At 41.9% G+C, this 14367-nt stretch overlaps 1 protein-coding gene across 3 annotated transcripts in view; it reads left to right on the top strand.

The window, feature by feature from the left end:
• Positions 1-14367, top strand: part of enah (ENAH actin regulator) — a 148409-nt gene that overhangs the window by 41439 nt on the left and 92603 nt on the right. The window contains exon 1 of one of the 3 annotated variants that reach the window (XM_030721297.1): positions 13508-13689. The exons of the other annotated variants lie outside the window; for them this stretch is intronic. Within the exon in view, the coding sequence (XP_030577157.1) occupies positions 13598-13689 (92 nt within the window). The 5' untranslated portion in view covers positions 13508-13597. Of the gene's footprint in view, positions 1-13507; positions 13690-14367 lie in introns of those variants that run through there. 3 annotated transcript variants of the gene reach the window in all.

The following is a 14367-nucleotide window of genomic DNA, read 5'->3' as shown; positions in this document are numbered from 1 at the left end:
CGTTTGTAATCTTTCCACGGGCTGTCTTACAGAAGTGTTGAGTTTTACTTCCTCTAGATAAATCTAGTTCAGAGATGGCTCTCTTTTGATCATCTTGTAAAAGTACAAAGGATCTGCTTGATTTTATAATGAAGTGAGAGCGTCATAGCACAAATGACTGCAAGAGTAATCATTTCCTATTATAATACATATATAAAACACTTTGTTTCAGTGAGTTCAGGAAGCCAAACTCTTAATTGAAATTAAAATGCAATTAATTGCGGGCGCCCGGGTGGATTAGTGGTGAAGCCGGCGACCACATACACATGCCGCGTTGTGGTGCGGGTGACACAGGCTCGAGTCCTGGCCTGTCATCAGTTTGTCCGCGTGTCTTTCCCCCATTTCCTGTCTCTCTCCACTACAGATAAAAGCCACTGTGGCCAAAAATGAAAACAAACAAACAAACAAAAAAAAATGCTATTAATTGCAAGGAACGAGATCCTCCCCGGATTATCAGCTGAATAATAACAAGGACAAACACAACCTGGCTAGTGAGCCAGCCAGTAGAGAAAGCACAAGATAGGGAGTGGCAGTGTTGCAACTGAATTTTCAAAATAAGAGCGAGTGAATTCTCCACTAGCAAATCGATTTGTGGATGGTGTTTTTAACATAGCTGATACCTTTCTATGTGTGCAGAAACACTGAGCTGTTTGCCAAAAACATCCTCACTGCAGTCGTCATCGTATGCATTTGCTTTCAAGTTTTAACATTTGTAACTAGAAACAACTAAAGATTTAAAGACTCAGTTGAAAGCTTGATGCGGAACATGTAAAGATGTCAAAATGATTGAGTGAGTTTACTATGAATTAGGTTCTAAAGCTACAAAGTTACTGGTGAGAAAACTAAGAAAATAACAAGCAGACGTAACTATTAATAAAATGCATGATCCCAAAACAAATCAGCCTAAATATGACCCAAAAGGGATTGCAGACATTTTCCGAGACTATTACAAGGAACCATACTCTCAATCATCAGTTTCAAATCAAAATGAAATTAAAATGTTACTTGATTAATTGGATCTCCCTCTATAGGCACAAAACTAAATAAAAACATAATGGCATAGATCACTACAAAGGAAATCCAAAAAGCAATAGGAGAATTAAGGCACCTGGTAGTGATGGATTCCCATCTGAGCAGTACGTGACATTTGATAAAGCATCGACTCCACCACACCACCTTTAACTGGATTATGAGTAATAATTCAGGGCATTATATATTGTACACAAAACACGTAATAGGTTGCTGGTAGCACTGAGTAGTTTAGATGCTGAAATAGCTTTCAGTAAAGTTAACTGGAGTTTCTAAAGTTTGCACAGGAAAAATTTGTATTTGATTTTAATATCAATTCAGTGCATTTAGTCTCTAACAAACCTGCAGCCAGAATAAAAGTCAATGGATCTTTGGTTCCCCTCTCCAGTACAAATCTCTGTCAGACAGGACTGTCTCAGTTCTACGTTCTTTGCTCTTGATATTGAACTTGTGGCCAAACGGATCAGGCAAAGTAAATTGATCACGGGAATTGAAATTAATAATCAAATACACACTAAGCTTATTTGCAGATGATGTTATGATTTATCTGTCAAACCCAGTAAACTCCTTTACTCAGTTTACACAAATATTGGATATATTTAGACAGTATTCTGGCTATAAGGTATATTCAGAAAACCCAAATTCTCATGTTCAGCTGCTTACAAATCAAAAACTCAAGGAACTAAAAATAAATCGGGATGCTAATTCACTAAAATATCTAGGTGTAACGATAAATAAAACCCTGACAAAATTATACCAAAACAACTATGACCATATTGATACCTACATAAAAAAACGCTGAAACCTACCATTTAGGATTAAATGATAGAAGTGATGTGATAAAGATGAATTCACTTCAATGCCACTGCCAATAGCGGTAGCACAGACAAATGGGATGGCTCAATTCTTTATTTATAGTGTGTGTGTGTGTTAGGACTGCAAAGATTTATTGACGTTGAAGCGTCATATTGTATAACCCATCTATCCATTGTCTTCCACTTATCATGTGATTTTGTAACTGCAATACTCTACAGGAAGATATGGGGACAGTATTGCTTTCATTGTCTGCCAATAACAACAATACTAACGAAGAAGAACGTAACGTGAACAACATAATGATGGTGGAACAGAGAGGAGGGTGGAGAAAATGAAAGAAAATGGAGACAGACTGTCAAAGGTGTGGAAGCATTTGACAGAAACTAAAATAAAGCTGAATGCAGACTGCAAAGCAGAGCTTTCCTTCCACGACTGCATCACTGCAGTGCTGAGCGTTTAAAACGCCGGCACCCTGGAGCTGTGACATCAGCTCTGGATGGGTATGTTTTAGAGAGTTAGGGCCTCTCTAAAACATTGATACCTGTTAATGTTTGTACAGTAATGTTTCTGTTTGCCTCTCGGAAACAAGCTCTCATGGATGATGTTTGCTAAGTGGCACCATTTCAGTTATGTTAGCTAATGAGTGAAGGACAATAGGAGCAGCTACTGGTTCCTTTTTTTTTTCTCTCTCGCATTACTATCAGCGTTCATTCTGAATAGTAAACCTCTTCATGAACTGAGTCAGCTGTAAACTTTTTAGCTGTTTTGGACGGAAAAATCTTTTTTTGATTGAATTTGAAGCCTTATTTGAACTTTTGGACAGAGGCCACTTTTATTTACTTATATGCACATTATATTTTCATTTAAAAATAAAATTTTATATGCATTTAATATGCATTGTTTATTTGATATTTATTGTGATGTCACATTAATGTTAAAAATCCATTTGATTAGTTTCAAACTCGTATTTTTATGGGTCATTATTTATAAGAGACAGTAAGGTGATGTTAACAGGTGGGCAGGCTTGAACAGGTGAGGTAAGATTGGAATAATCGTTGACTAATCGATAAAATAATTGACACATTATTCAACTACCAAAATAACCTTTTGTTGCAGCCCGTGTGTGTGTGTGTGTGTGTGTGTGTGTGTGTGTGTGTGTGTGTGTGTGTGTGTGTAAATTTAAAAAAAAAAGAGAGAGAAGGAACTCAAGTTATTTTTATATCTTTATTTTTTTATTTTGCTTTGTGTAAACATTGTGCACTCATTTTTGCATGTTGGGATAGGGAAGTGGCCTTTGAGTGGGAGGACGAGGTGGGCCGGTCAGTGGCACGCCGATTAGGTGTGCACTCAGCTCCTCCTGGAAAGCCTGGCGTGTCGTGGTCTTCTGCTGCTGTGCCTTGCTGAGCTCCTTGTGCACAATGAAACTATTTGTGACAGCAATGTCCAGCCGGTGCTGAAAAACAGTCATTTGCCATCTTTTGGTTTTCCTGTGCAGTTTGTTCCCAACATCTGGTCCACCCCCCCCCCCCCCCCCCCCCCCCCATGTATTTGTTGTATTCAGCCATTGCTGTAGGCCTGGACACGGGGATCCTCTGACTTTGCCCATCATTGTCCCTCTGCCACCGCAGGACGGTCTTCCCAGTGTAAACAGGATGGACAGTGGTGCACATGGACTCTTCCCTGGTGTCCATGCGTTTGACAAAGAGCAGCTTACTGTCACATATCCACCAGATGGAGCCTCTTTTTGATTTTTGTTGAGAGCATTTTCTTGGGTTGTGGGGACACCAACCCTGCCCTGGTGGTAAGTGCCACACGCTCCAAACCCTTATTGGCTCAGATGATGAAAAAGGAGAGGGCTGGTGTAAAAATTGTCACAGTACACTATGTAGCCACTGCCCAGGTAGCCTTTCTTCACGAGCTCACATCAAAAGAAAGCCAGTGCAGAGCTTGTAATCTACAGTGTACCCATTTACATCAGTCAGCACAAAGAACTTTAGCCCCCACTTTGTCGGCTTGTCCCTCATATACTGTTTGACTTTTATCCGGGCTTTAGGGGCAACAGAAATATGCTCTTTTGGATGATAAACATTTTTGCAGCGTGTTCTGATCATCTCCAGGAGAGGTTTTAGTTTTTGGAGTGGGTCATACTCCTCTGTTCCCCTTTTCCCCTCATTTGCTGTATCCTCCTCTGGATCACTCCTATGAAGGTTGCTGGTGATAACAGTGAACCTATTTCTGGACATCACTGTCGCTGGGTAGGCCAAAAGTCTGACATTTTGGGGAAGTTGCAGACCGACATACAGCAACAAGCCCAGGTATTTTTTTGGTTCTTCGGGCGTGAGGTCAGTCCATCTGTCTATCCTCCTTCCCATGGCCTGTTTCTCCCAAGCATATTTATTGGTTTGTCAAAAAACAGCAAAGATGTCACCTAGTGCTTGGTTTGCAGTTGTTGTAACTGGAGGCTGTACACAGCGTTTGGCGGCAAATCAAGGTGGGTTAATGTTGAGGTTAATCTGAAGGCCGCAGAAAGTTTGAAGGTCTGACTGACTGCAGAACATTGGGGACCTCTGCGCACTATGCGCCTCAGCATCCTTGAGTGGCTCTGTGATTTTTATGTGGTCTACAGCTTAGTGGTATCATAACAGAGTCGAAGCGATTGAGAACGCCAACAACTCATCCATAAACCCTTGACTGTAGAGAGAGGAAATTTACAACTGGACTTGTTGCACAGGTAGTATCCTATCACGGTACCACCCTGGAATTCACTGAGCTCCTGAGAGCGACCCATTCTTTCACAAATGCTTATAGATGCAGTCTGAATGCCTAGGTGCTTGGTTTATACACCTGCAGCTATGGAAGTGATTGGAAAACCTGGATTCAATGATTTGGAAGGGTGAGTGAATACTTTTGGCAATATAGTGTATATAGTGCACTCATAAGTAAGACAATGGAAAATGCTCATGGGTTTGTATGTGTGCAGTGATTCTTTTGTCTTTGCTTTTACTAAAGAGATCACAAGCATTCTGTAAAATGTATTTTCTGATGTGAACTTGAAATGTTCACTAATGATTTACTGTCACGTCATTAGCTGTGAAGGTATGTATCCAGTATGTCACAGTAGATGACAGCAAAGCTTTAAAACAAACAAACCAAAAAAAAATAGTGCTTTGCATAAGTGTTTGACTTATTTCAGAACAGAGAAAAATTGCCTGTCCAGCATGCCAGGCTCCTGCTGAACCCTATCTGTTTCAGGTTGTCCTCTTTGGTGCCCTGTCATGTAAAATGATCCATGTACATTTCAGGGTACCTGAAAGCATCCCAGGAGAGGTATTAAAGGACACAGGCTGCTTTTTCTTCTGCTGTATTCCGGTCAGTTTTGGATCTGTGCAGTAATGAGAAGCTATCTGTGTATTGCAGGCAGTGTTCTCACACCCTGTGTGCTATATGAGAACAGCAACTATATCGGTTATTGTTAGGGATTAAATGCACTATTGTTACCACAGAGCCAGCACTGTCTTGTGGACAAACCTCCTTAGCAGTCTTGGCGCACCTGTCTGCCACTTGATACGGAGCTTATTAGCCATGCATGTCCCCTGAGAGACGTGCATGTCTGTGTTTCAGCAGGAGAGTGTTTTTTGGGGTTGGACATTTTTTCTAAATGACATGAAACTGCTCCACCGTCTGCTCGCTGTCAACTCTGACAGCAGCTGATCATCTCTGGGTTTATGTCCACGTCAGCATAGATGAGCCAGTCCTCTGGAGGCACTTGGGTTAAGCAGTATTTTTTGTGATTCATGGACTACTGGCATCTACCCTTTCTACCAAGATTAGGCTCAGCTCGAGGGTTTCCACCAACATCCAGCTTTCTTTTCCTCTCTCAGGCTATATTTCAGCTCCCCTCATCTGCATCATCTGCCCTTCTCCCTGTTGTCCCTGCGTGCTGTTAAACTTTCCTGGAAAACTGTTTGGTACCACAACAATTTTCCTTCATTCATCACTGGTCTTTAAAAAGCTAAGTGAAGTCGCTGATGACAAAATTATTTGTACAAAACAGAAACAAATACTGTTGCAAAAGCAGTCGAGTAGAGTCACATCAATACAATAATCACATTTAAAAAAAAAACAAAAAAAAAACAGAACTTAAAAATAACAATTTTGTATAACCAAATAGTGCTTGTAGTGTGGCAAACTGTCCAGGTTTACATTAATCAAATCATTTATTACTGTTAAATAACCCATAACTATCCCTATTTAATCTCGGGGTTTGTGCTCTTCATCCTTATTTATTTAAAAAGTTAATGTTTTGTCTTTTTCCATCATTAAAATCTTTTTCTTTCAGGAGAGTGTGTACCTACAGTTGCCATAACACTTTGATTGTTCCACACACCAAGTCTCCTAATGAGATTTTCTTTTGGGGGGGTGAAAACTTTGACTAACTTCATGTAATTGCCAAATCCTAAAGCTCTGTTTCTTATGTACACACACGTATGTACACACAGGAGAGCTTTGTTTCATTATCATTGCAGGGACTTGTTTTGGCTGATATCATCTTATGTGAATGCCTGACTAGAATACACATACAGCAATTCAAGGAAATGCAGATACTGGGCTCAGAAGGCAGAAATATTCCACACTAAAAGCATTTGGTGTATTCCTTTAGGATCTGATAAGATCCCATGGATTCAAGTTTTCATGACTTATTTTAGGAAGATCCATGACGTGAGCTGGGAGACTGGGGCTGTAGAATGAATGATGCATTATGGATAATTTGAAGCTTTAATGTTGCAAGACTAACCAATTGCTGAATGTCAAATGTCCCACCAGGATCCCTCTGTTGTGTCCAAACTGACTTTTTCTAGTCTGAGTCAATGTAATGTTCTGAACATGTTAGTCTACCAATGAAATTTTTCCAATATAACCTAATGCATCTGTTTACTAAATGCCTGATACACAGACATATGGCAGTTACAGAAAATAAAAGCTGCCCCCTCTCTCCTCTTAGTCAGCTATAATTGTGCTTTTGTTTTTGTTTTCCTTTTTTTTTTTCCTTCTCCTCCCTTCCTCTTGCCTGCTGAGGCAAAAAGTACTGCTGACTAGTGTAGTGATGTCATCCTCGTTGCTCAGCACCCCCCCCCCCCCCCCCCCCGCATGCAGACACACACACACACACACACATTAAGAAGAGGAGGCTGTTTTTTGAGTGTAATTAAAGAGGAGGGCTGACAGTGAGTTATTGTCCTCTCAGTGGGACCGGGTCAAAGGCCCACTTCAAGACCGCACTGATGTAAGTGGGTGATGATGGAAAGGGAGAGACAGTGTCTATAATTAAATGCAGATTTTGTTGTAATATTTATGTGGGTTTATTTCAGTCTTTGTGTTTGATCTGTCCTGATGTCGGGCTACAAGCAACACACGTGAGGATGCACCGATATATTAGTTTGCAGATGCCAGTGGCAATTTAGCACAGACTAAATTCAAAATTTGTTATGTAGACTTCAAACAAGTCAGATATCTTGACAAAAGAGCCCTTTTTTGTTAATTTGAAACAAAGAGGTGATGAATAAGAACAAAGCAAAAATAAAAGACTGGGGGAAAGTATCTGCTCATAATAATAATGTCACTGTCAGTACTTCCCTAAAAACAACCACAAGTTTGTTTGTTTTTTAAACTGCTCTCTGCAGTAGAAACTCTCCTTTGAGGCCTGTATTGACCATACTGACTGTTTAAGCAGCAACAGCAGGACTGCTACTATTGGTGTTTTTGTAATTGTGACCATGTAATCTACAGACTGGCTGTATTCAAAGTAAATGAAGTGGACTGTGGTTCATTTAAATCAGAATAAAAATGTAAATGATACTCATTTGAATAAAATTCTGTTTTATTTGTTCATATTAAAAGTTAATCTTAGATTACATTATTTATCAAATGCTAATCGAAGTTTTGACTCGAGCTACTTGCAAAAATACATGGAATGTTTTCTGGATCGTGACTGTTGAGTGAAGCACTGGAGATGGGCAAACATTTGAGGTTATAATTCTGCTGCCATTTCTCCTCTCCTCCCTCTGCTCTGAGCTAACACTAGCTTCTCTGTTAAAATGTGCCTCTGTGCCCTGTGCCTTGACTCTCAGGTGTCTACAGTTTGTGGTTGGACTGAAGCCTAGATCTTACTCATTGTGGACATGGACAGCTAGAGACTCAACAGCTGAGTAGTCATTCCTGTTATCCACAGGTTTCTGGAAGAGCGTACGTAGGCTGCCATGACAGACTGCTACTGTACTTCCGCTGTATGGTTTTATACTTCCGGTTACCCAAAGTCGGAGCCAGAGTTAATGACAAAATTCGGTTACCCGATCACAGCCTTCGGCCAGTCCAGTGTTTCTCTGTTTCAGTGATCTGAACACTGATATCCAGATAAGTGATATACCTTCCACAGAATAGCTGCCACGTGATTACATGATTTCCCTAATTGGGTGATACAGGAACAGCTGGCTGACTCCACCACTCCACTTTCCCTTAGCATGACCCATGCTAAGTGCTTAGCTTGGCCGATGCTCAACACACACGTTTGGAATGCCACAAACACAACAACCAAGTAAACAAGTAATCCATGACTTGTAGCAATATAGCCGATATGTCGGATTTTGAAATCACCAAATATTGGTATCACTATCAGCCTTAAAATTTTTACATTGGTTGGACTCAGAAGAGATTAAGGAGATTAATTTCTTGTCTCTGGTTGGGCTCTACAGATTAGCACCAAATGTCCGTCTTTACTACCTAATGCTGTTACTCACACTTTTTGTAAGCTTCTTTACAAAATGTATTAAATGCAAGACTTTAAAAAAATGACAGTATGGTTCATGTTGTGGTGTAAAAGCTATATTTTGGCAGCTTTCTGGTATACAATCTGTTAATATTGTTCTTTTCAGTGGATGCAGTACAATGTGTTCATGTCTCTGGGGGTTTTTTTTGAAATAACTGTGTGGGAAGTAGCTCGTGGTTTATGAGCTGTGTGTTTGTCTGTGGCATTTGAGCCACCTGTGCCCGGCAGCCTCCTGCGGTGACACAACCTGAAATGGCATCAGGCCTCGGGGGAGAAAAGAGTTGCTGCTCACTTCAATCTCTTTCTTCTCCTGCTCTGTTTCTATTAGCAGAGCTATTTCCAGCATCTGTCTTTTTCAGATCTTACACTCATTCTCTTTTCACCTTTTTCCTGGATCAGTATTAGTAAAGCCAGTGGTAAGATATGGCCATGTTGAGTATGTTTTTCCATATTTCTTACCCATTGTTACCATAGTGGATGCTCATATTAAGATGTTAAAAATGCTAAAGTTTCAAATTATAAGGTCAGTATGTGTACAGGTTATCCCTGTCAGCCCCCCCCCCCCCCCCCCCCCCCCCCCACACACACACACACACACACAGTGTAAAATAATGGTGTCCAGTATAAAATAAATACACTGAAAAAGCTGAACTGCCAATCATTCAAAGCTCTTATTAACTAGAGTCCAACAATAGCTGAAAATGAGTAGAATAGGTACCACTGCACATCGAGCTGCTTGGCAACCCACCTCCACCCCTCCTGCTCCTTCAGGCTGATCAGACTGCTGTTTGACTTAATCTACATTATATCTGTTGTTGTTACCTGCTCTGTGCTTGGTTTTGCTGCTGCTTTCTGCTCTCTTGAAGTAACAATCCTTGATTACAGTGATCCTGACTGAAAGTTTGTTTTATTCTCTCCTTTTGTAAACACAGTTTTGAGTGCTGTTAAACAAAATAAAATGGCCTCTTGTAACTGTGAGGCTGTTAATTTCCAAATTACAAACCTGAATTTGTGCAAAGTCACTGCTGGCTGTAGTGATCAGCCAAAGTCTGGTTGTGCATGTTGGAGGTTAAAACACTGACTAAATTAAGTGTGCCAGGTACTAAGCTTTGGTGGACGTCACATCACTAAAGCATTTATAATGGATGTTCAGATAGAAATAACTGATGACTGGGCTCACTTGTTCTCTCTCTGTGGCTCACTCGCTTGCTCTGTCTCTCGCTCTCTCTCTCTCTCTCTCTCTCTCTCTCTCTCTCTCTCTCGCTCTCTCTCTCTCTCTCTCTCTCTCTCTCTCTCTCTCTCGCTTGGTCGCTCTGCCTCTCTCGCTCCCCCTCCCCTTTTCTTCACCCCCTCTTTCCTCCCCCCTGTTCTCCTCTCCTCCCTCGCATCATCTGTGCTGCTAAAACAGGCAGCAGCTTATTACAGGTGCCTCACACTGTCCTCTTTTTCCCTTTTCCTCTTTCCTCAACCCCCCCCCAAATTGATTATAATAGCTCGTGATGTGTGCGCAGCGTTTTTAGGCAGCTTTCGGCTCTGTGCTTAAGTGGAGTGTGACAAACTGCTCTCTGCATAGACCTTTCATCCGTCAGGGCCCGTTTCCCAGGGCACATGCTGCCTCTCCCTTTAATAAGTCTGTCTGTTACATTGGCAGCTCTACAGCTCTACTTTAGGACCAAACCAGTAATTGTATAAAATTATATCTTCATTTATTTCTAAATCTGATGCGAGATAAGTCATTTATACATTTGGTGCATCCATTGCTTCTGCTGTACTTTATGCTTGTGTCTGTATGCACGTGTCATTCAGTAGTGTGTTGTGTTGAAGGCTCAGTTTTTCAGTGTTGCCTCAGCATCAGATTTAATGTGCTGAACAATAGCGCATATATGTATCCCCCAGCTCTTGTTGTTCCGACCTCCGAGAGTTTGGTACAGCCTTCCCTTGCAGCCCTGTGTAGAGAGTGTGTGTGTGTGTGTGTGTGTGTGTGTGTGTGTGTGTGTGTGTCTCTCTCTCCATGTGTTTTATGTATTCTGTGTCCTACCCTGAAAGCACAGCGCATGTCAGCCCTTGCGCACTAATAGAAACTCACTGCTTTATTTGTGGCTGATTTCATGCCTGTCAAGCCAGCTGTCCGATGGGAATTTTTTTTTTTTTAAAAGTCCTTTATTTTCAGCTCTTGTAGTAATTACATCCATTCTTGAATTAGTTTGTAGCCTTCAGGGTGAAACACGAGTTTAATTCTAACCCTGAAAAAAAGAAAACGTGTTCAACAAGTTGATCTGACAGCTGCACAGGAGGCCAAATTCAACCTGTGAAATGAGGGCTGGAAATCATGTACAGTAGGGATACATTGATACTGCTGTTTAAAATAAGAGTTTGGCTTTCAGCAGCTGTTGTGGTGGTTGATGGTTTTTTGTTTTGTTTTGGTTTTTTGTGCCAGGAAAACTGCCTTTCATCACACTATCTTTAAATGAGCATGGAATCAGTCCTACAAGTATATGAAACTGGATTCCAGACCTAAAGACCACAAAACTGATTGGACACTGTGTGAGCAGGATTAGGGATGTACTTGGCAACTAATTAAATGTTGATTTAAATGGGGAAAAATGTCTAACTTGCTAGTTTAAAAGTAAGAAAACAATGAAATAATCAAAACTGTGAACACTTTAAACAACGTCCCAACAGCTTCTTGCACATGTATTCAAGAAATTGAATCCAAACACTAATGAGGCTCTTTAATGAATTTGTGAATATTCTCGACTCTGTCACATTGAACTACAAATTGTGCAATCGTGAAGTGATCTTACAGAGCAGTGCTTCCCTTAACTTGGCAATGACATATTAAAGCTGCTCGCTTAGCCGTAAACTAATTGGCAAGTTAATTTGGTCGGCACGCTGGTCCAATGGTCAGCACTGTCACTTCACAGCAAATAGCTTCCTGGTTCAAATCCCAGCTTTTCTGTATGGAGTTGGCATTTTCTCTGTGTGCCTGCATGGGTTTCCTCTGGGTGCTTCAGCACCCTCACACAGCCCAAAGACATGTATGTTAGGTTAATTGGTGGCTCTTAAGTTGGCCGTCGATTTGTGGTTAAAATGTGGCTTGCAGTCTAAAGTGCCTTGAGTTGTCACTAAGAATAGAAAAGCACTATGTAAATGTGCTTGCATTACATTTTAGAGAGAGGCAGAAATGCACTGCTGTAAAGGAAAAGGACGAGCTAATAACATAAATTGGGCTGAAAGCCCAAATCATAACTGAAATGAAAATCCAGCCTGATGATGTCCTGTTTAATTTGGAGAAGGTGGACTATGGTGATCAGTACATTTTATTCTTCATACAGTATGTCAGATGCCCTCTGATCACCTGATCTCTCTTCATCACATCAGTAATTAATACATCTCACCTTCACGTCAGCAGGATGCCATGCGACCACAAAAGGAAACTGCTTCCCAAACATGACACATGACACTCTGTTCTCTCAGTACCAGGTTATCAGGTATAAAACTGATAAGTAAAGCTTTAAAATATGAGTGTTTTCTTGAGGCTCCTTTGCATACTCATAACAAAGCATAACAGGGAATAGAGATGCCCAGCTCGTTCCCAATTTAACATAAAAGTTGGCATAGCAACCAATACAACCCAGTAAGGGCTGCAGAACAGCGAATAGCAGCACAGTGGGAAAGCCCAAATATTGGCTAAAAATCCCCCTATTATATACAGATCCTGCTTCACGCGAGCCTTTATCGAAAGCGGTCATATGTTGCATTTAATAGTGGGCTTGACTGGCAGCACTAGTGACTTGTTAGGTAGATTCATAAAAGTGGGGTTCATTATTGACTCTGTTCAGTGTGTATGTTCAGTGCGCTGATACATGGCATCGCTCGGCACAGTGCCAGCTGATTATAGCTGAAACTGAAAGAACTGATTGTAACTACACAGAAGCGGGAATGAAGAGCGCCGCGAATGTCTGCCTGCTGTGACGAGAGAGAACCCCTCATGTATGTCACACGCTGGGAAATGCTCAACTAATCCTTATTCCACTTCCACCATACATCACTAATTCTGGCTGCTCATTCTTCCTCACTCTCCTTAGCGTATTTATTTTGGAGAGAGTGAGAGAGCGGAGTTGGGTGGGTGTATTGGTGAGTTAGGGGGAGAGAGAGTGTGAGCGAGAACGTGAGCGTAGATAGCCACAGAGATAAAAGTAGGGAGGGAGGGAGGGGAGAGGCAGCTGAAAGAAGAGGTGATCAAGTGAGAGACAAAAGGTATGAGATAGATGCAGCAGGAGCAGCGAGGCGAGAGAAAGGGAAGGAGAGCAACAGACGTGAAGGATACCTCCCTTCACACCCCTGCCCCCACTCGCAACCTCCTGGGTTGAGCCGCTGTGAGCTGCGGGATCCCACCGTGTTGATTTCTCCACAGCAGCCTCTTCCACAGGAGCACTGAAGTGGGCTGTGCAGGAGCGGGAGCCTGTTGCCTGGATACCCCTGCTGTCGCCACGGCGGCGAAAAGCCAAGACTGAAGCGTGCGCATATTTGCTGGCTGGTGCTGCTGCCATGGGAAAAACACAGCTGGCTGACTGTCTGGATGGCTCCCTCGCCTGCCTGCTTGCTGGCTGACTTGTTTGTCGCATGTATGAATAAGGAAGGAATCACCCTGAAAAGGGGGCTTTAAAGAGACGAGGGGGAAGGGTTGGGTGGGGGGAGGGGAGGGGGTGGCTGGCACCCTGCTTTGGATGATGAAGAAAGCTGTTTGGTAGCAGGGATATTACTTTGGCAAAATAGAGGCAGCTGCAACAAGACCCCGAGACAGCAGAGCTGAGGTAGGAAAGGGCTGGTGGAGAAGTGACGAGTGGGGCTGGCTGGGTTACTTCAGCAGGAAGGCTGTGTGGAGCCATGCAGATCCAGTCTTCTGGTCCACAGTCCAAAGCCTCCAGCTTCATCCTCAGTCAGAGATGTGTACTGGCCTCCAAAATGGAAATCCACCGGTATGTACTTGCTGTCACAGACTTAATCTGTGGCAAAGTCCGGCTGCTGTTGTGCTCATACTGTAGGAACCTTAAGCGATGATCACGTTTGAGCAATGGGGAGAGAAGGCCTCATGTTCACGAATGACTGTTTTTGTTGATTTTAGAGTCTTTCTGTCACATTGTCTGGTCTGTTTTAGAAGTAGGACCAGGAATCAGGATGTTAACTTTGCCTTTGCAAACTTGTTAGCATACTAAACACTTTTGACCCGGATTTATTTCTGTTTCTGGCGTTCATAAAGGGGACCAGCGACGCTCATTTCCAACTCCATTTTGTTTTTCTTTGACTCAAGTAGCTTTGCATGATTCCCAGTTCAGCATAATCATTTTCTTTTAGCTTATAGTGGACATTTTATAGCCACCATCTGTTTAAGCTAGCCATCTTTTATTGTCTGCCCCTTTCCTGGCTTTCACAGACAGAAACTGATATTTTTGGAGTCGATCCAAAAATTCATTTCCTCGAAGTTTTAAAAATAGTTACCACAAACCGTAAAAGCACGAGAAGGACATTAATTTATACGGAGCATATAGCTATGGTTTGGGCTTTCAACAGTTATGAAGACAAGATAATTCCTTATTTGATCACTGATTTGGCATTTACCAAGAAAAGACACATGGGTCAGTTCAATAGATCAATAA

This window comes from Archocentrus centrarchus, chromosome 24, assembly GCF_007364275.1.
Source record: "Archocentrus centrarchus isolate MPI-CPG fArcCen1 chromosome 24, fArcCen1, whole genome shotgun sequence".
In the NCBI taxonomy this organism is placed as follows: Eukaryota; Metazoa; Chordata; class Actinopteri; order Cichliformes; family Cichlidae; genus Archocentrus; species Archocentrus centrarchus.
The sequence above is the reverse complement of the archived record's forward strand: the minus strand, read 5'-3'. Positions and strand labels throughout refer to the sequence as shown.